Below are 17979 nucleotides of genomic sequence, written 5' to 3'. Positions count from 1 at the left end.
GGCAAGCACTCTTGCCACTAGGCCATATACCCGGCCCCAGAGCCCCATTCTTACAGTTACACTGCATGGATGAGTTAGTTTCTAGACTTTTTAGAGAGTACTGAGCTATTCTCATGTTACTTACCTCTATTTGAGATATTTCATGATAAAAAATTAATATGGAAGGTAAAACTGGTAAGTGCAAGCATATGTTACTAATGGCAAACTAAACTGAAAAAAGGTCTCTTAGTAGTTCTAAAGAGTATGATTCTATAAAAGCTAAACAGGAAAATTCATAAATTTGTTAATGATTCTTTTCTACTATTCACAATTCACTAGGCCTAAGTGAACATAATTATCTGGACAGACCTACGTAATATGCATCTATGTATCCACACCTCCATGTCTAGGTATGGGCACACTCATGTAGGCTTAAATATTTCATACACCCATTGTAAAAGTGGGGATATATATGCTCCTGGTGCCTCTCAGATTCTTGGATTCCCCACTGAACACAATCCTGTGAAATAAATGTATTTTGTTATTAAAATTATAAGAGTCTTACCTACAGCAATAGTCTTAATATCAACAAGATAAGCCAATTTCTTATTATCTTCCATTCCTCGCTGGCATCTCTCATTAATACGGACACTGAAACACAAAGGCTGAGGTAAGTAAGGCAAAATGAACTTAAGGTGTTTTTGAGGGCTCTAAACTATGCTATAGGGTGAAATTTTTAGATTAACCTGGGCATGCCAGATTTAGAAATCCAAAAGGAACCATTTTGGATTTTTAAGATTCACAGAAACTTGTGAAGTTACCTGATAAGGTGAGGGTTCATGAATTCAGTGCGTACAGACCCCAAGGTGTCATTACTTCCATATTCCACCAGGGTTAGCTCTCCAGCATTGAAGATCATGCATACCTAGGGAAGAATGGGGAAGGAGGCAAGGAGAACAACGGGGGTGGGGGTGTGCTGTAGATCAAGGTGACTCCCACTTTTCTTCTTACTCTGTTCTCCACCTGTGCCACTCTTCCCTTTCTTCATCTGCTATCTTCCCATCCCTTACCATTTGCTTTCCTTTTGTTTGTTGGTTGTGGGGCTTGAACTCAGGGCTTGGGCACTGTCCCTGAACTTTTATGCTCAAGGCTAGCACTCTACCACTTTGAGGGACAGCACCACTTCGGTTTTTTCTGGTTGTTAATTGGAGATAAGAGTCTCACAGATTCTCCTGCCAGGGCTGGCTTTGAATCCCAATCCTCAGATCTCAGCCTTCTGAGGGGCTAGGATTACAGGCACGAGCCACTGGTGCCTGGCTTTGCCTTCCTTCTGTTACAGAAGCTGGAAGGGGGCTCATCAAGATGATGACCATGACTCAAGTTCTACTCACATTCTCATTTTCAAAGAAATATTTCTCATTGCCTCCAGATCCTTGCCAGGCTATCTGTATAGAGAGGGGGGAAAACATAGGAAAGGAATAATTACCCAAGAAAAGGCTGAGGGAATGTCAACAGGAAGACAGGTAGATCAATCTTATAGTGCATCAAAGAGGTACTATGTCAGATTTTTGCCTTGATCCTTACATTTCTAACATGAAAAGAGTCCAACTATGGAGTTTCATACTCCATGATTCTAAACCTCTCATTCCTTGAAAGCAGGTTCTCAACCCCAGAGTGTTGGATTTCTGTGAAGGTTTCATGCCTATGGATTTTGGGTCCCCATTAGTAGCAAGCTGATATGCCCCATTTTCCCCCCTTCTATTCTTGTTTTTTTTTGGGCCAGTCCTGGGCCTTGGACTCAGGGCCTGAGCACTGTCCCTGGCTTCTTCCCGCTCAAGGCTAGCACTCTGCCACTTGAGCCACAGCGCCGCTTCTGGCCGTTTTCTGTATATGTGGTGCTGGGGAATCGAACCTAGGGCCTCGTGTATTCGAGGCAGGCACTCTTGCCACTAGGCTATATCCCCAGCCCCCCCGCCCCCCTTCTATTCTTGGTTCCTACCTCACTAAGGCGATTGGTGTTCAGGTCTCCCAGCAGCAGTGTATCTGATGTGTGAGCCACCAGGTAACGTTCCTTTCCCAAGATCTTCACCTCTTCGACCTCGTAGCCATAGTGTGACTTGAGCACTACTCGGGTCCCTGAGGAGAGGTTCTTCACTATTACCTTGGTAAGGGACAAATACGACTTCCTTAGGTTTCCACAGTTCAAAGGAGTGGTGAATGTGCTGTGGCCTCTGCCTACCGCCACAGTGGCGAACACAGCTTGTTTACTCATTTGTTCTAGGATACTACTGATGACGATGGTACCCCTTACATTACAGGGGACTTTACTGTTATTGAAATACATTTGCATATTCTGTTTTGCTTCTATGTTTCCATAGCTCTTTATATTATTTCTATTATTATTATTGTGTCTTTTTATTAAGTCTTAACTAAGATTTATTTTAGTGAAACATAGCTAAAGTAGGGAGGAATGGAGAAGAAAGAGATAGTTTCTTTTTCCTGTGTAGGAAATGGGAGTTAAATACTATTATTATTTCTTTTGATATATTGGGGGTTTGAACTTAAGAGGCTTATACTTGCTAGGCAGGTGCTCCACCACTTGAGCGATAGCTCCAACCCTTTCTGCTTTGGTCATTTTTTAAATAGGGTCTCATTTTGACCCACACTGGTCTGGACTGTGTTCCACCTATGTACCTGACATGACAGGCAAGTGCTTTGTGTCTAGTCTTTTCTGTTGAAATGAGGTCTCTTGAACTTTTTACCTAAGGCTGGCCTAGAATCACAATTCTAGATAGGTTAAAGGTGCAATGTACTATGTATGTCAAGCTTATTTTGTTTTGTCTTGTTCCATTGAGACAGAGTCTTGCTATGTAGCCCAGGCTAGCTTGGAACTCAAAATGTAGCCTTTGGTATCAAACTCATGATCCTCAGCCTGCCAAGTGCTGAGAATAAAGGCACCAATTTCTATGCCAAGCTAGATTTCCTTCCTTTCTTCTTCTTTCTTTCTTTCTTTATTGCTGCTATGGAGAGTCAGGGGCAGGGCTTAAGCTCAGGGCCTTGTACTCCCAGTCAGCTCTTTTGCTCATGGTTGGTGGTCTACCATGCCTCTGCTTTTTGCTGGTTATCTGGAGATAAAAGTCTCTTGGATTCGTCTCCCTGAGCTGGCCTTGAATTGAGATACTTAGATCTCAGCTTCTGGAGTAGCTAGGATTATAGGCATGAGCCCTTAGCACCTGGCAGGATTTTCTTTTCTTTTCTTTTCTTTTTTCAGTGTTAAGGGACTAGAAAATGCTGGGAAAGTACTTCAGCCTGAGTGAGTACTCAGCCTCTGTTATTATTTTAAAATCTATTTATGTCCTTGGCTGATGCTAATCACTTTGTCCTAAAACAATAGAGTTCACTTGGAATCCTATTTATCAGCATCCTCACCGGATAGTGGATGGCAGCAGATTTTAAACCAGGAAGCTATAAGAGGTAATCTCTATCTATACTCCTTAAACCTGTTACTTAAACAGTTTCTTACAATAGGATCGAAGAACCGTGGCAGGAAAGTTGCCAGGGAATTTCTCTGTTTGTTTGTTTTTGTTTTTTTTGGCCAGTCCTGGGGCTTGGACTTAGGGCCTGAGCACTGTCCCTGGCTTCTTTTTTGCTCAAGGCTAGCACTCTGCCACTTGAGCCACAGTACCACTTCTGGCCGTTTTCTGTATATGTGGTGCTGGGGAATTGAACCCAGGGCCTCATGTACACGAGGCAAGCACTCTTGCCACTAGGCCATATCCCCAGCCCCAGGGAATTTCTCTGACACATTCCATTCCCCTGAACAGCTCTGCCAGAGGAGTGAAGGTTAAATTTGACGTTGCAGCTGGGACCAGTAGACAGTGTGATAAGGCTGAGTGAGCCATGGAGGGTCTTAGGGCAGCAGGCTCTCGGCTGCTTACCTGGCTAGGTCCCACGTATGTCAACTCAAACTTGTTCTTGTAAATGCTCCTTCGGAGGCAGCAGTCAAACTGTTCCACTCCACCACAGAGGGTGCCCTCGAAGGGAAAGCGACAGCATAAAAGTTAACACACAATGCACTGGCATGGGGGCGGTTATGTAGAGACATCCTTAAAACTAGGCTCTAGAATCTACACAACAGCTGGCAATAAGAGTGTTGGCAAATGAGGGAAGTTCAGAAGAAAAGGGGTGGCAATCACAGGACTCAGAGCACTTCATATGGTTGGAATAGGAAGGGAGAAATCAGCCCTGCCTAAACAACCCCCTCCCTTGGACTTCCAATAGAGTGTCAACCTTTAACCCCAGATTTTAAGGTGGGAGTTAGAAAGAAAGAGAAGATTTTCTAGTGCCATGGGAGAGTGATTTGGGGCAGGCAGGTCTATGTTACCAATCCAGACAGGAATTACTAGTAACATACAGCACAAAGTCGTGAGCCATCCCGCTTCCAAGCCAAGGCAGTGACTGTGTATAGGTTGGCAATCTCTTTGGGCTTTGCTTCTTCCCAGATGCTTCTTCGTGGACTCCAGTTGAACACTCGAAGTCTAAAATAAGGTTTTTAGCTTTTAGAAGAGATGAGGTAGAGGCTGGTTAAAGAATAAGTTAAGAGCCAGGCGCCAGTGGCTCACAACTATGATCTTAGCTTCTCAGGAGGCTGAGATGTGAGGATCATAGTTGAGGCCAGCCCAGGTAAGGAAATGAGGCTCTAATCTCCAATTAACCACCAAAAAGCTGCAAGTGGAGCTATGGCTTAAGTGGTAGAGAGCTAGCCTTAAGCAAAAAAAGCTCAGGGATAGTGGCCAGGCCCTGGCTTCAAACCCCAGAACTGGCAAAAAGAACATAATATTAAGTTTAGAACCAAAGGGAATTTATCTTGCTATATCAGGGAAGGAAGTAAATTCAAGAGGCAGGCAAGCTAGGCAGTCTAGCAGGGAAGGACAAAACAGGGCCAAAGAAGCTAGAAAAATAAAGGCAAAAATTAAGTGGTTTAAGACTAAAGGGAGAAAAGAAAACAAAAGATTAGGGCAGACAAGCCAAATGAACTGTCAGTAGGATAGAAATATTGAAAAAAAAGTAAAACAAAATGCTAAGAATCAGAAAAAAGACGGGAACATATGTAACCACATAAGACTGAAGGGGATAGAAGATAGGACAAAGATGGGGTAAGGCATGTTCTAAGGAAGTGAGGGACCAAGACCGTAGTATATATTTGCAGTTCTGTTGTTCACTCCTTCATTAATTGGCCAAGTGTTGAGTATATATATTATATACTACATGTCAATCTAGGTACTGCAGGTAAAAAAAATAATCAGCTTTCTTCTCAAGTATTCTTTAATATAGCCAGATAGAAGTGACAACTATAACACACTGTGACAAACTGAGTCTAAGTCAGTGGTCTGAGAACACAAAGAAAATACAGATTAATTCAGCTGTGGGATTCCAAGGGAAAGCACAGAGACAAGACAAGGACATGAGGGCACTTTAGAACAGCCAGCAGGCTAATGACAGCAGAAGTAAGAAGAAGAAAGCACATGAGAATTCCTTTTGATATACTCTTGACTCTATCCTGATTCCCGCTCTGCTTTATAATAACTTGGCTAAAGTAGTGGTCCACAGGGAAAGAAGGCAGAAGATGCAGCTAGAAAGGGTACCCACCTGTCATAACTTCCTAGTACAACAGACTGGCCCCCAGGACTTGCTGCAGCTGTGGTGAACTCCCGCTCCTGAGGGTCACGGCTATAATCAAAAGTTTGCAGCACATGGCCTTCCTTTCCATAGGCCACAATCCTCCGATCACAGCCAGCAGCCACGATACTGTTGGTTGCCCAAGCCAGGGCATAGGGTGGGCACGGGTGGTTAACCAACTTGCCCTAAGATAGAGGGTTTCAGTCATATTTCAAGGAATCTGTCCCAGAAATGCCTCATTCTTAGTACCTGATACACCTGCTCTACCACCTTGCATAAGTCTTTCTTCCAACATTTTCCCACCCTGATAACCTAATTCTGAAGAATGCGCGTATTATCTTTTGTGTTATGAACACACACATACACTCCACATATCCACACTTGCTGACTTTGTGCTTTACAGAAACATCAAAATAGTAAGCCGGACTCTAGTGGCTCACACAAGTTATCTTCACTGAGATCTGAGAATCATGATTAGAAGCCAGCCCAGGCAGGAAAATCCATGGGATTCCTATCTCCAATTAACCACCAAAAAGCAGGAAGTGGAGCTGTGGCATTAGCCTTGAGCAAAAAAGCTCAGGGATAGTGCCCAGGCCTGAGTTCTTTAATATGGAGATTTTTAATATGCACATAGTAAAGCCATCCCAAGGGCAATATCTCCCACACTAACCAACACTTCTGGGGCCACAGAAAGCATATGGCTTCTTTTTATTTTTCTTCTTTTTAGGTCCAAGACTAGGACTGGAACTCAATACCTGACACTCTACCAACTGGGCCATGCCTCCAACCTGATGACTTCTTATTTTTAAGGAGTGCTAAATCGAATTATTTTACCAGTAATTTGTAATGTAACTGATTACAACACAGAATTACACATAGTAAAACATCTAAGTTTCCATTTATGTTCATGGCTTTCCTTTTCCAGAGTAAATAGCTCTTTTCTATGAATTGGTATGTGTGTACACATCTCTCTCTACATATATAGGTGAATATACATAAAATTTTACATAAATGGAAATAATTTTCTAAAGCTCCCCTCAGAGTCTATTTCCTTGTGTCTCTAGGTCTCTAGGTCCCTTTCACCCAAATCACTCCTTCCTATGAATAGTAAGTCCTGGACTTCTAAATACAAATTCTCTCTGTGGCAGTATCCAACTATCTCCTTCCTTGAGATCTGACTTCTAGAGCCTCAATCCCCTAGTGCCTCAATCAAAATGTCTTAGATGTCCAACCCCCTCTATGAGGACTTCTAGAATTCCCTCACCCATCCCAGTGCATCCTTTATTCATACCTGTGACTCTCCAGAGCCTTCATCATCAAAGAAATACCTAACAATGGTGCCATCTGCATGACCAGAGAGGATCCCTTTCCCGGAACAACTGAAAAATAAAACAAAAAGAGGAAAAGAGAAAAATAGAGGTAGAGATTGTTCCATATCTATATAGTTTCCTTTCCCTGTCAAATATTACCCAGCCTGTGGGCTTCCTGATACCAGGCCCCCCATCTTTCACACTATGGTCTCCAAGTCCACAGTCTCCATAGCTTTTCCCAAGCCCTTGTGATATATATTCTTCCTTACTCACTTAGTTGTCAGTGCCACCACATAAGAATCTGTCCCGTAGATGGTAGATGATTTGTTAGTTTTTGTATTTGCTAAACGAACCTGAAAATGGGACATTAGACACAAGTTTAATTAGGCCATTCTGTCTGTGTCTGTGTGTTTATCTGTCTCTCTCTGTTTCTCCCATCTTGCTATATAGCTTAGGTTGGTCTTGGACTTAAGATTCCTTTACCTTAGCCACCCAAGTCCTGGGATTATGGGCATGCACCATCATATCTACCTTAGTTAGGCTACTTTCAACTTTACCTGGGTCTTTAGCAAAGAAACAAAAACCCAAAACACATAAACCAAGTTGCTATGCATTCTCTCCCAAGTAAACAATTTGGCCCTAAAGGAGAAGATGAATCATATTCCTCTTTCCATATGCATTATCCCCACCTAGTAGCTCTCTGGTGTCTCCCTTCCCTACTTTACCTTGCCTTCAGCCAGTCCAAAGACTATGATGTACTCTGCAGGCCACTGCAGACAAGTCACAGCACTCTGTCCCAAAAGAAATGATGAAAAGAATAATCCTACCCATGTGGAATAGGATTTATAACAACTACAACACCCCATCACAGGCTACCACCCTTGTTTTCTATGAGGAATAAATGACACGTTTTTTTTGTGTGTGTCAATTGTTGGGCTTGAACTTTGGGCCTGGGTGCTGTCCCTGAGCTCTTCAGCTCAAGGCCAGCGCCCTACCATTTGAGCCACAGTGACACTTCCATACAAAGGAATGAATGAATGAAAGCAGAGGACACACGTAGGCTCTTTGGAGGAAAGCAGATGAAGACAAGCAGTCAGGCAACTACATCATTGCAATTGCAGAAATTAGATTCAGAGGTGAGAAAAATATAACTCCTGGTTCCATTTACACTGATACAAATTCACTCATCTTAAGTTCCCAGGGTCTGGTCTGAACTTTACCGTCTGGATGAACTTGTTACAGATGACTTTCTTGTCACCCCTGCCAAATAAAAGGAGGGAAACCACACTAAAACCATTTTTGTAAATAGGTTCTCAAAGGATGCTGAGGGAAGGGAACAAAAACCAGATGCCTTTTCAGGACCACTAGTGTTTTCTATCCTTCTGTAGCAACCCTGAAAGAAGGCATAAGAGGAAGCCCGAGAAGCCAACAACAGCAAGACTGCAATATCAAAATAGATCTCAGGATCTCAAGAGGCCTTATGGGTTATTTTTTTTTTTTTTGAGACAGGATCCTGTAATATAGTCTAGGCTGGCATGGAACTAATGATCCTCCTGCCTCTGCCTCCTGAATGCTGGGATTACATGCATGTGCCATTGTGCCCAAGCTTTCAGAGCATTCTGCTGACCTTAGACTGATTCTTTCAGGAATGGAATGTCAGAACCTGTGGAACGGGCACAGGCATGAAAGCAACAGAGACAGGCTCCAGAAAGTCTCTGCCTTCCATGCCCAATCTTTCCTAATCCTCCCCCAGTGAGACATTTCCTATGTTTCCCCCTTCTTTTCTGGTCCATCCCATTCCCCAGTCTCTATTCTCACCAATCTTCTCCAATCTTGTAGACATAGATGATGTTGTCAGTCTGTCCTATAGCAATTTTAGTGGAATCAGGGGAAAATGCCATGCCCTTTACCATATAGCTCTTTCTGCCATACTAGGAATAAAAATAAAAAAGAAGAAATAATGAAAAAGAAGAAGAAAAGGCATATATACTCTTAATAGGCCAACAGACTTATACTAAGAAAAGAAACCATGGCTAGGAGGCAGTTTTCCAGGTTTATAAGGCCCCATCAACTGGTTAAACTAGACATAAACACTCTTTACCTTCATGTCCGCTGGTTTGGTGGAGAATTTATCTCTCCGCTCTCCATGTTCATCATATAGCAATACCACTCGGTCCACTGTGCAGACAGCAAATTTGGCATTGTTCTGTGACCAGGCCATGCAGGTGACCTTTGCAGCTCCATCCTGTGGTGAAAGGGATAAAATAAATGCAGGTGCTGGTCTAAAAAGCCAAAAGCATTTTCAGTTTCATTACATGTAGTATGACCTTGGTTTACTTTCTTCCTGTTTCAGTTCTTTCCTTAAAGCAAAAAGATGACTGTTATTCACTTTAGTCTTTAAGACCCTGAACTTTGAAAACAATGTGCTTTTAGATACTCAGGATGTAAATGCACCAATATATCCTTGAAATGACCTTCTTGTTCCCTTATATCCCAGACCTGATACCCTAAATCAATTCAATTGGCTGGATACATTTTAGTCTTTAATCATTCATTCAATTAACCTTAGTTAATACTGTACTGCAAAAAGGGAGACCTGAGCAGGAACTGAAAGAGAAACAAAGAGTAAAGCATAGATCCTTTCTCAGTACCTAATAAGATGGTACAAAGTTGAAGTTCTATGGGAGAAGTACATACAAAGTAAGATAATCTGGAGAAGCCCGAGATAATTTTATGCTAAAATGATCAAAAATAAGCTTTGAAGAAGAGATGCAAGTGAGTGGGAAGTTACCTGGAATGGAATTAGCCAGAGCCAAAAAAGTTCAAGAATGTGTAAAAAAAAAAAGTTCAAGTCAAGAGTTATTTAGTTTAGCTGAAACTGCCTGGTGAGTAGAACAAAGGAGATAAGGCAGGAAATATTGACCAGGGACAGCTCAAGAAGGGTCTTTGAAGCCAGGCTAAGGAGTTTGGGCTTATTTTTCAGGAAAGGAGAGACAGTGAAAGTTTGAGATAGGGAGTAAAATAATTAGAGTTGATATTTAAAATGAATAATGCCTTAACTCTCCCCTTCTTAGAAATCCAAGTTAGAAGAGATCATCACCTAGTGAATTTTTTTTTTTATGTATGTCCTTCTTACCACCAACTCCAGTCCTCTATGGTTTTGCCTTCCACCCCCACCCCCCCCACCTTTTCCTGACTAGGGGTTGAATCTATGGCCTCACATTTCCTAGGCTTGTATTCCATGGCCTGAGTCATGCTCTCAAGGTTTTCTCTCTTGAAATGAAAAACTTTAGCTTCCATTCCAATTATTTGATTAAATATTTGTGTTCTAACAATGACTTAAAACATTGGCACTTTTAACTTTTAATCCACTTAGCTCCAAAGTCAGAAGTCAAAAGGCTCTTTTACCCAAACCCTCAAATTAGAGTAGAAAATAGTCATACCACCATGCTGTCATTCCTTCATTAAATTAGGCTAAAAGGATTGAGAGCTCATCAACCTTGGCTGATCATCTTCCTTCATGGCTGTGCCCAATCTTGGGCATCTGGCCCTACCTGCATCATGACATCATCTTATTTTGAGAAACTGAAGAATATCAGTTCCAATTTTTCCATTAATGCAAGAGAATTTTAAAATTAGAGACTTCTGGGACAGCTGTTATCAAGGAGCACAACTCTTATGTTCAGATTTTGTTCTGTTCTTAAGATACCTTATTCTCAGTGAAGCATTCTTGAGTCCTATATTCAACTAATTGTCTTTTTTTTTCCATATAGGTTATATTGCCCTGGACTATCATAAGGACTAAATTAGGTAGGGGTAAGAATAGCAGCAGCTAACCATTAGTAATCAGTCACCATAGTATAAACATTTTGATGAGTGCTTTGCATGTATCATCTCATTTATCTCATAATTTGGAGGTAGATGATATTATTATGCCTCCTTTTACAGATGGGGAAACTTTAAGGCACCAAAGGGTTAAGTAATTTACTCCCATTTATATATACATTTGTAAGTTGCAGAACCAAAACTTAAATCCATGTTGTCTGACTCCATAAATCACAGATCTAATATATTTTATTATGCTGCCCTGGTAATATACACCCGATCATGGTAGATATTTTTATTAGCTAGTCCATCTTTTCCGTTTTGAATGCCATCCCTTCTTTGCTAAATCTTTCATGCTGCTTTTCACGTAATGATTTTAAAAAATCCATTCAGCTCTTTCCCAAGTCTTTTAAAGTTGCTACAGGTAGAGCGCTCAGAGAGACATCAGGTCATACGGTCAAATTAGTGATGGAGCTAGGGAGGACTTATATTCTGTTCTAACTTGAAAGCCCACCCTTTCTATACCGTGCTTTAGGTCCTCCCCTACTGCCCAGATCTTTGGGATCTTAAGTGACAGATCTTCATCAGAATGAAGATTCAGTCTTCTGCTCTCCCTCTTAAGGGCTTGCACCTTAAAACGCTTATTTCATTATTTAGATTTATTTTGTTGCCCAGAGTGCGTCTCTCCCTCTAAAACGAGCCTCTTGAAGGCAGGGAAAGTCATCGGGATGGATTAAGAACCCTTTGAGCTCCAGCTCGGGGCCTGGTACTCAACTGCTATATGGAATGTAATGGAAATTAGGGTCATTAGTGCTCAGTTTCGCCTACTGAAAGCGGTGTCGACCGAGGAGAGTCCGGATCCTGGCTGTAATCTTTCAGGGTTCAGCACACAGTAGACGGCCCTCCATTGTAAACTTCAGTTCCCTTATTTTTCCTGGGACGCTCGGCGGCTGCGGGAGGAAAGAGGCGCCCAACTCCTCACCTGAGGGCTCAGCAGGGTCCTCAGGTGCTTCAACTGCATGACGCACACCTGTCTCTCAGATGCTACCAGACGGCGACAACTAGCGCGGTTACCTGGACAACCCACCAAGCGGCGGCGGCGCGAGCCGCTGACGCACACGCGACGAGGACACAACACACGTCACCAGGGTCACGTCGTAGGTGCGCCGTGGAACAAACAGGACGTGCGCAAGCGCAGTGAGAGCTAAGGCGGGACGGCCAGAGGGCTGGACGAACCCTCTCCTTGACCAATCCCGTGGCTGTATGCAAACCCTAGCCCAAGCCCCGCCCACAGACTTTCGCACGTTCCTGGACCAGCAGAGGGACAATCCCAAGTCTTTCTAGCCCGAGGGATGATGGAAACGTGGTGGAGGGCGCTCTCTTTTTAGTTTTCCAACTGTGGGAGGAAACAGGGCAAATAGGTTATATGACTTGCTCGGGACCACAAAGCGAATGTGGAGAGATGGAGTGAATACTCTTGTTATCTGTCTGCCTGGTAGCAAAATGTTGGCCATGCATTGTTTAATATCAAAACACTTTTTGAAGGGGATGTCATTCCTAGTCCCATCTTATAATAACAAGAGAGCCAAAGTTAGTAGAGGTACTTGCCCAAGTTAGCAGAAGCTAACACAAAAGTTGTTTGGGCTGGGCTGGGGATATGGCCTAGTGCCAAGCTCGTGCACATGAAGCCCTGGGTTCAATTCCTCAGCATCACAGGTATAGAAAAAGCCAGAAGTGGTGCTGTGGAAGCCAGGGACAGTGCTCAGGCCCTGAGTTCAAGCCCCAGGACTAGCAAAAGAAAAAAAAAGTTGTTTGGGATTCAACCCAAAGTAAATTTGAGTTCCCTTTATCTTCCTTCTTTATGTCTTAGCTCACTGTTTCCATGCCAGAATGCTCCCTGTAACACTCCTTTCCAATAAATGATTTTCTGACTCTAAGGAGAGTTTTAGAACCAATGACAGAGGATTACCCAATCGTCCCTGCTTGGATGTTGGGCAATGAATGGTGAGTTCAAGACTGCTTGCTTAGATCGGGATGATTTTATTGGTCAGAGCCAAGGACAAACCAGAGTTTGGCTCATATGAGAGGTTAAAGTTAAGTCTTCTGATACCTGGGGTTGGAACTTGGTTATGTAGAAACTACTTCTTGTTCTTTCTTTAGATTGGGGCTCCTTTCAGAATTTCTGGTTGTAGCATACCAGAGAGCTTATTAAATGCAAAAAAAATTTTGGTTTTTTGCAAGCCTCTTCTAAAATGATCTAAGGTTGGGAAGACCTCTGGAGAGTGTTGTATATTTTCACTGGATCCTGGGTCCTATAGCCTCTCTCACACAGAGGTTGTTAATGTCAACAGGTATTTGTGAGCCAGCTCCCTCTTGGGAATTAGGAAAGAGTAAATGGCAGTCTATTTCCACAGGAAACAAATAGGTCCCAGAACCCATATTATAATCCTTTTGCCAGGGGAATCCCAACCCCTCACTTTTATTTCCAGAACCTTTCTCTGGCCATGATGACAGAATGTAAACATAAGTTCATTTGTGCATTACAATTATTATTGAGTTTGAACAGAAACAGAGAGGCAATATGAAAGGGAAAACAAAAGCAGGGAAAAGAGACACAAGAATGCACAAGATAAGAGCACACAGCACAGTGGGATCCATTAGTGTAGCTGCTGTTTCCTGAGTTCCCAAGATGCTCCTCATTCCTTTTCTGACCATTTGCCCAGGTTGATAGAGGAGTCAGAATTATTGGTGAAGAGCTGGGCCAATGAAGTAAGCAGTGAAGATTTAAATAAAAGCTATTTGGCCTTCTCATGGTTTCCGATGGCATGGGAAGAACGTACATGTTTCTTCTCATCTCCCTCCTCCTCAACAACTGAAAGAAACTAGGGCTCAAATTTTCCATACCCCTTCCTCCTAGACCATCTCCACTCACTTTAGGCTGAAGCATTGACACAAACACCTGACAATGAGTCTGCTTCTGTTAAGTTGGCGGTGTGAGGGGCCTTTGGAAAGTCCAGTGAGAGATAGGTGGGAAGATGTCTTCAGCATACCATAGAGTCAGCTCCATTTTGTCCAAGAACCTTTATTGGAAAAAATGTCTGAGGGGTGAGATCACCAGCAGCTGGAGGGGCTGCTGAGTAAAGGGGGAGCACCAGAGGCTCCGTGGAAGACTTTGGAGTAGTGCAGTGCAGCATCTGCCCCCAGGCCCAGGCAATTCCTCTTATTCACTGGAGGAGGGCAAGTACCCACCCTGAGGCCCAGAGGCAAGACATGGGGACATCTGGGGATGCCGAGAGTCCTGATGCAGGTGAAATGGGGCCCCTAGGTGGGACCGAATGGAATAGGGTTGACAAGTGACTTCCCCTGGACTTGGGTGGTAGGGTGGGGAGAGATATTCTATCTGATATTCACTCTCAAGTCCAGGGGTACAGATTCTAACAGACCTACCTTCTGGCCCTGCTCACAGTGGAAAAAAGGATGGGTACCAGCCTGAGATTGTGGGACTCTTGGGGAGTCTTGAACAGGTCACCATCTTAGGCTCTCCCTGACCCCATCCCTATCCCCAGGTTGTTAGTGCATTTCTTTCTGGGTTTGTTCACACGTCAATGGTGTTGATGGAGGGTGACTTCTTCTGCAAAAGAAAGAAAACAGTCTGGGTCTCCAATTCCACCAAGATAATAGGTGCCACGCTTGCTCTCTGGCTTCCTCCATCCCAGACTCTACATTCTCCCCCCCTTCTAGCTCTCTTTGGCCTTTTCCTTTCCCCTGAATCCATTTTGTCCTTCCCACCCTCACTGGTCCTCACATCACCTGTCTTGTCCCCACTGGCCTTTCCTGAGGACTCTGCTCTGGTCCCTTCCCTTTCTCCTTGGGATTGTTGTTGGAGTCGTTGTCCTTGATGATGTCATACTGCCGGCAGAATAGTCCAATTACAGCTGAAAGACAATACCATCCGAGCCTTAATCTTTTTTTTTTCTTCTCCAAAGCTGAGCACCAAACACAGGACCTTGCGCTCTTCCACTTGACTAAATTCCCAACACAAATTCTAGAAAAGCCAAGAAGGAAATATTTGAATTTCTGTTGTACATGCAATCTTTCTCTCTCAGCTTTCAGCAGCCTTCTTTCATTCTCTTTACATTTGTCTTGAGCACACTTCCCCAGCAATGATCTTCTCATTCCCTTTTCTCTTGACAACCTTCACCATCTCCCATGTTCACCCAGTATCACTCCCTAAGTTCTCCGTTTCTTACCAGCCCACATGAGCAACACCACAACAATGATGACCACTTCCCCTGTCTGCAGTGGTCGCTCTCCATTCAGCCCCTCCACGGTGATATCACCTGAGGAGAGAAGAGACAAACTCTGGGCTATAGGAGACCCACTTGGGAGAAATATCCCATGCAGACTGGAGATGCTGGAGATTGCAGTCAGTCTGAACCCATCCGAGTGTCACTCTGGAGTTGTGTAAGTTAGCCCTTCTCAAGGAGGAAGCCTTTGGTAGACATGTGGTTAGAAACCAAGAGGCAGGAACAGAACTCATGCAGGCTGCAGCTGATGTGATTTGAGGCTGAGTGAAAGGAAGCTAAAAGCCCTTCCCCCAGAAGATTCATTAACAGCTTGTCTATAGCTGGTCCCCAGCCCACCTGTTTTTCCTTCCTTTCCTGGCAGTACAATGAATTAAATCATCTTTCTATTCATCTAAGCTAGCTTGGTTGGAAGGGGGGGGGGAGAGTAAATGAGAGGTTCAAAGCCAGGTGAAACAGATTCCACTAACACACACCCTCACCTGGGCTGGAGCTGTTGGAAGGCAGCCGGTCAGAACCTTTGAGAGTTCGGAAGTGCACCCGGGGCCCTGGAGGGCTCTCCCCCCGGAGACCTATGCTCCTGACCTGCACCGTGTAGTCGCTGTCTTCAGCCAAGCCCCACAGAGCACAGGCTCGTGTGGTGGTGTTCACCTCCCTGATCACACGCTGCCCGGGGCCATTCTGCCTCTGCAGGGGGAACGATGGGAGAAGAGGACAGCTTTGGCCCAGTCCCTGGCCACCAGGCTGAACCTGAGACTAGAGCATCGAAAGGAGCAGAGGGAAAAACGATCAGACTCCCCCCCCCCCCCCCCCCACCTCTAGGAGGGAGTTGAGAGGGTGAAGGTAACCGAGGGAATGCTAAGGAAGGCTCAGAGCTCCAAGGACACAGGTTGGGGTAGCACAAGGGTAATTCATACTTGCTGAGAAATGGAGTAGCCAATGACGATGTTGCCTTCTGGGACGTCCCAGGACACGGTGGCCGAGTTGGCTCTAAGGTGAGTGACCGTCACGTTCACAGGAGAAGGAGGTCTGTCTGTGGGTGGCAGGGTGTTAACAGGTTTCACCCTCCTCCAACACTAGCTCTGGCTGCCCCCCCACCCCCCGCCCTCCGTACTCACCTGCTCGCACGAAGCCCAGGTCACAGCTGACCAGCAGGAGGACCGTGGGGCTTAGATACGGGGAGAGGGGCATCAGGGAAGCCATGGTCCCCACCGAGTCCGCTGGGGGGCATCCACTTGTCATCCAGGCAGGGCTCCTGGAGGAGGCGGGAGTTGGAGAGGTCAAGAGCTGCCCGGGGCGCTCGGTGGGCAGCAGCTCTCCCGCGATCCCCCAGCAGCCCAATTTTTCCCACGCCTTCCGCCCTTACCTCCCACCTCCCCCCGCCCCCATAACTCCGGCACCCCCTAGGCGCGGTTCACCCGGCACCCCCTTGTCCCCCAGTGCGCGGTTCACTCTTGCCGGTACCCACCTCCCCCCGGGTCCTCGCGGTCGGTCAGGCCTCGGGGGGCTGTTCGGTGCCCAGAGGGCGGCCCATCTCCAGGACAGTGCTGCTGCCCCTACCCCATCCCAGCGCGGGCCCGGCGAGGCGGGCAGCGCGGGCCGAGCTGCGGGCAGCGGGCAGAGGCGCGGTGTGGGGCGCGGGCCGCTGGTCTGCGGGGTTCTCCCAGTGCGCGCGCGGATCTGTTCCCCCAATCGGGGATGGGGTGGGGGCGTTGCCCGCGCAATCTGGACGCCGGCCCGGGTCGTCCCCCTACACCGATGCGGAGGGCAGTGCGGCTGCCAGAGCCGGCCCCTGCAGCGGAATGCAAGCGCCCGGTCCAGCCGGCCCGCCAGCCACCGCCTTCCGCAGAGCTGGCCCCGCGCGCGCAGCGCCGCAGCCCGGCTGGGACGCGCCGGCCGCCCCGCCCCGCCCCGCCGGGGTTCGCGCCGCCGCCGCCGCCCTCGCCCCCCCCACCCCCCGCGCCCCGAAGCGGGTTCCCTCCTGGCTCCTCCCACGACCCTCCTCCCTCCCCCCCCTCCTCCCAGCCCGGCGCCCCTCTCTCCGGCTCCCGCCGAGGAGCCGGCGGGGCCGCGGGGAGAGGCGCAGGTGTTAGGGTCCCGGGGCACCTGGAGAGCCCCTCCTGGCCGGGAGGGGATGGGCCAAGTTGGGAGGCGGACGGACACCTCGGAGGCGGGCGGGGCCGGGGCCTCGGAGGGAAGGGGGGAGTCGTGAGGGAGAGGATCAGTGCTTGAACAATCTCGTGTCCGACTGCGTCAGCTTTGAAGTCGGCTTCCCATTCATAATCGCCTTGGATTCCTTTCGCCTTCGAAACCTCTCATTTAGCCCGCACATATTTGCATCTCCTTCGCGCCTGGCATTAGGCTGAGAGCTGGAGATACTGCGGTGAAGATTTCTGGTTTTATGGCGAGAATTAGAGGGAGAAAACCTATGGCTCGGGCTCTCTATTCACTTCCGACGAGTTTCTTAAGGAAATTGGCCAACCTGTGCCAGGTTCCCCACCTGTGAAGGGAAACAATCCTGAGTGTGTGTGTGTGTGTGATCTGGGAGCTTGAACTCAGGGCCCTGGGCATTGTCTCTGAATTTTTGTCCTCAAGGTTAGTGCTCTATCACTGGAGCAACAGCTCCACTTCCGGATTTTTTGGTAGTTAATTGGAGATAAGAGTCTCACAGAGTTTCCTGCCTGGGCTAACTTTGAACTGCCATCCTCAGACCTCAGCCTCCTGAAGGGCAGTGCAGCACCCTGGCTTATGCGAAGGATCTTTCTAAAGGCTCTCACACTGCTATGTGAATGAATGTTTGTTATTTTACAACAGCTTGCTAGTTGCTACACTCCTTCAGTAAACATAAAAGTACTTATTTCATGCTTTGGCTGAATCTGGAA

At 46.1% G+C, this 17979-nt stretch overlaps 2 protein-coding genes across 2 annotated transcripts in view; both read right to left on the bottom strand.

Annotated features, from left to right (window-relative positions):
• Ift172 (intraflagellar transport 172) overlaps positions 1 to 11928 on the bottom strand; it is a 41128-nt gene extending 29200 nt beyond the window's left edge. Inside the window, exons 1-14 of the mRNA XM_048353228.1 lie at positions 11776 to 11928; positions 9070 to 9213; positions 8787 to 8899; positions 8189 to 8228; positions 7694 to 7759; positions 7242 to 7321; positions 6950 to 7037; positions 5629 to 5843; positions 4394 to 4517; positions 3918 to 4013; positions 1979 to 2140; positions 1371 to 1424; positions 801 to 904; positions 545 to 630 (exon numbers count right to left, since the gene is read on the bottom strand). Coding sequence (XP_048209185.1) covers positions 545 to 630; positions 801 to 904; positions 1371 to 1424; positions 1979 to 2140; positions 3918 to 4013; positions 4394 to 4517; positions 5629 to 5843; positions 6950 to 7037; positions 7242 to 7321; positions 7694 to 7759; positions 8189 to 8228; positions 8787 to 8899; positions 9070 to 9213; positions 11776 to 11814 — 1411 coding nt within the window. The 5' untranslated portion in view covers positions 11815 to 11928. The remainder of the gene's footprint in view (positions 1 to 544; positions 631 to 800; positions 905 to 1370; positions 1425 to 1978; positions 2141 to 3917; positions 4014 to 4393; positions 4518 to 5628; positions 5844 to 6949; positions 7038 to 7241; positions 7322 to 7693; positions 7760 to 8188; positions 8229 to 8786; positions 8900 to 9069; positions 9214 to 11775) is intronic.
• A 2019-nt stretch (positions 11929 to 13947) lies between these two features.
• Fndc4 (fibronectin type III domain containing 4) lies at positions 13948 to 16953 on the bottom strand. Its single transcript, XM_048353233.1, has 7 exons — positions 16566 to 16953; positions 16216 to 16352; positions 16015 to 16130; positions 15580 to 15784; positions 15044 to 15133; positions 14604 to 14728; positions 13948 to 14424 (listed from the first exon to the last, which is right to left on the bottom strand). Exons 2-7 carry the CDS (start codon positions 16337 to 16339, stop codon positions 14389 to 14391), a joined length of 696 nt encoding a protein of 231 aa, XP_048209190.1. The 5' UTR covers positions 16340 to 16352; positions 16566 to 16953; the 3' UTR covers positions 13948 to 14388.
• Positions 16954 to 17979: the final 1026 nt, after the last annotated feature.

The sequence above is a fragment of the Perognathus longimembris genome, chromosome 8 (assembly GCF_023159225.1).
Source record: "Perognathus longimembris pacificus isolate PPM17 chromosome 8, ASM2315922v1, whole genome shotgun sequence".
NCBI classification, from domain to species: domain Eukaryota; kingdom Metazoa; phylum Chordata; class Mammalia; order Rodentia; family Heteromyidae; genus Perognathus; species Perognathus longimembris.
This window is presented reverse-complemented; position numbering and strand designations above follow the sequence as displayed.

Bases quoted from the DNA above. Each gene is read 5' to 3' on its own strand.
- Fndc4 (XM_048353233.1), bottom strand. From the start codon at position 16,339: ATGACAAGTGGATGCCCCCCAGCGGACTCGGTGGGGACCATGGCTTCC. The intron at 15,785-16,014 runs GTATGAATTACC...TTCCCCCTGCAG, and splicing joins GCTACTCCATTTCTCAGCAA to AGGCAGAATGGCCCCGGGCA. The intron at 14,425-14,603 runs GTGATGTGAGGA...TTTCTTTTGCAG, and splicing joins GGCCAGTGGGGACAAGACAG to AAGAAGTCACCCTCCATCAA.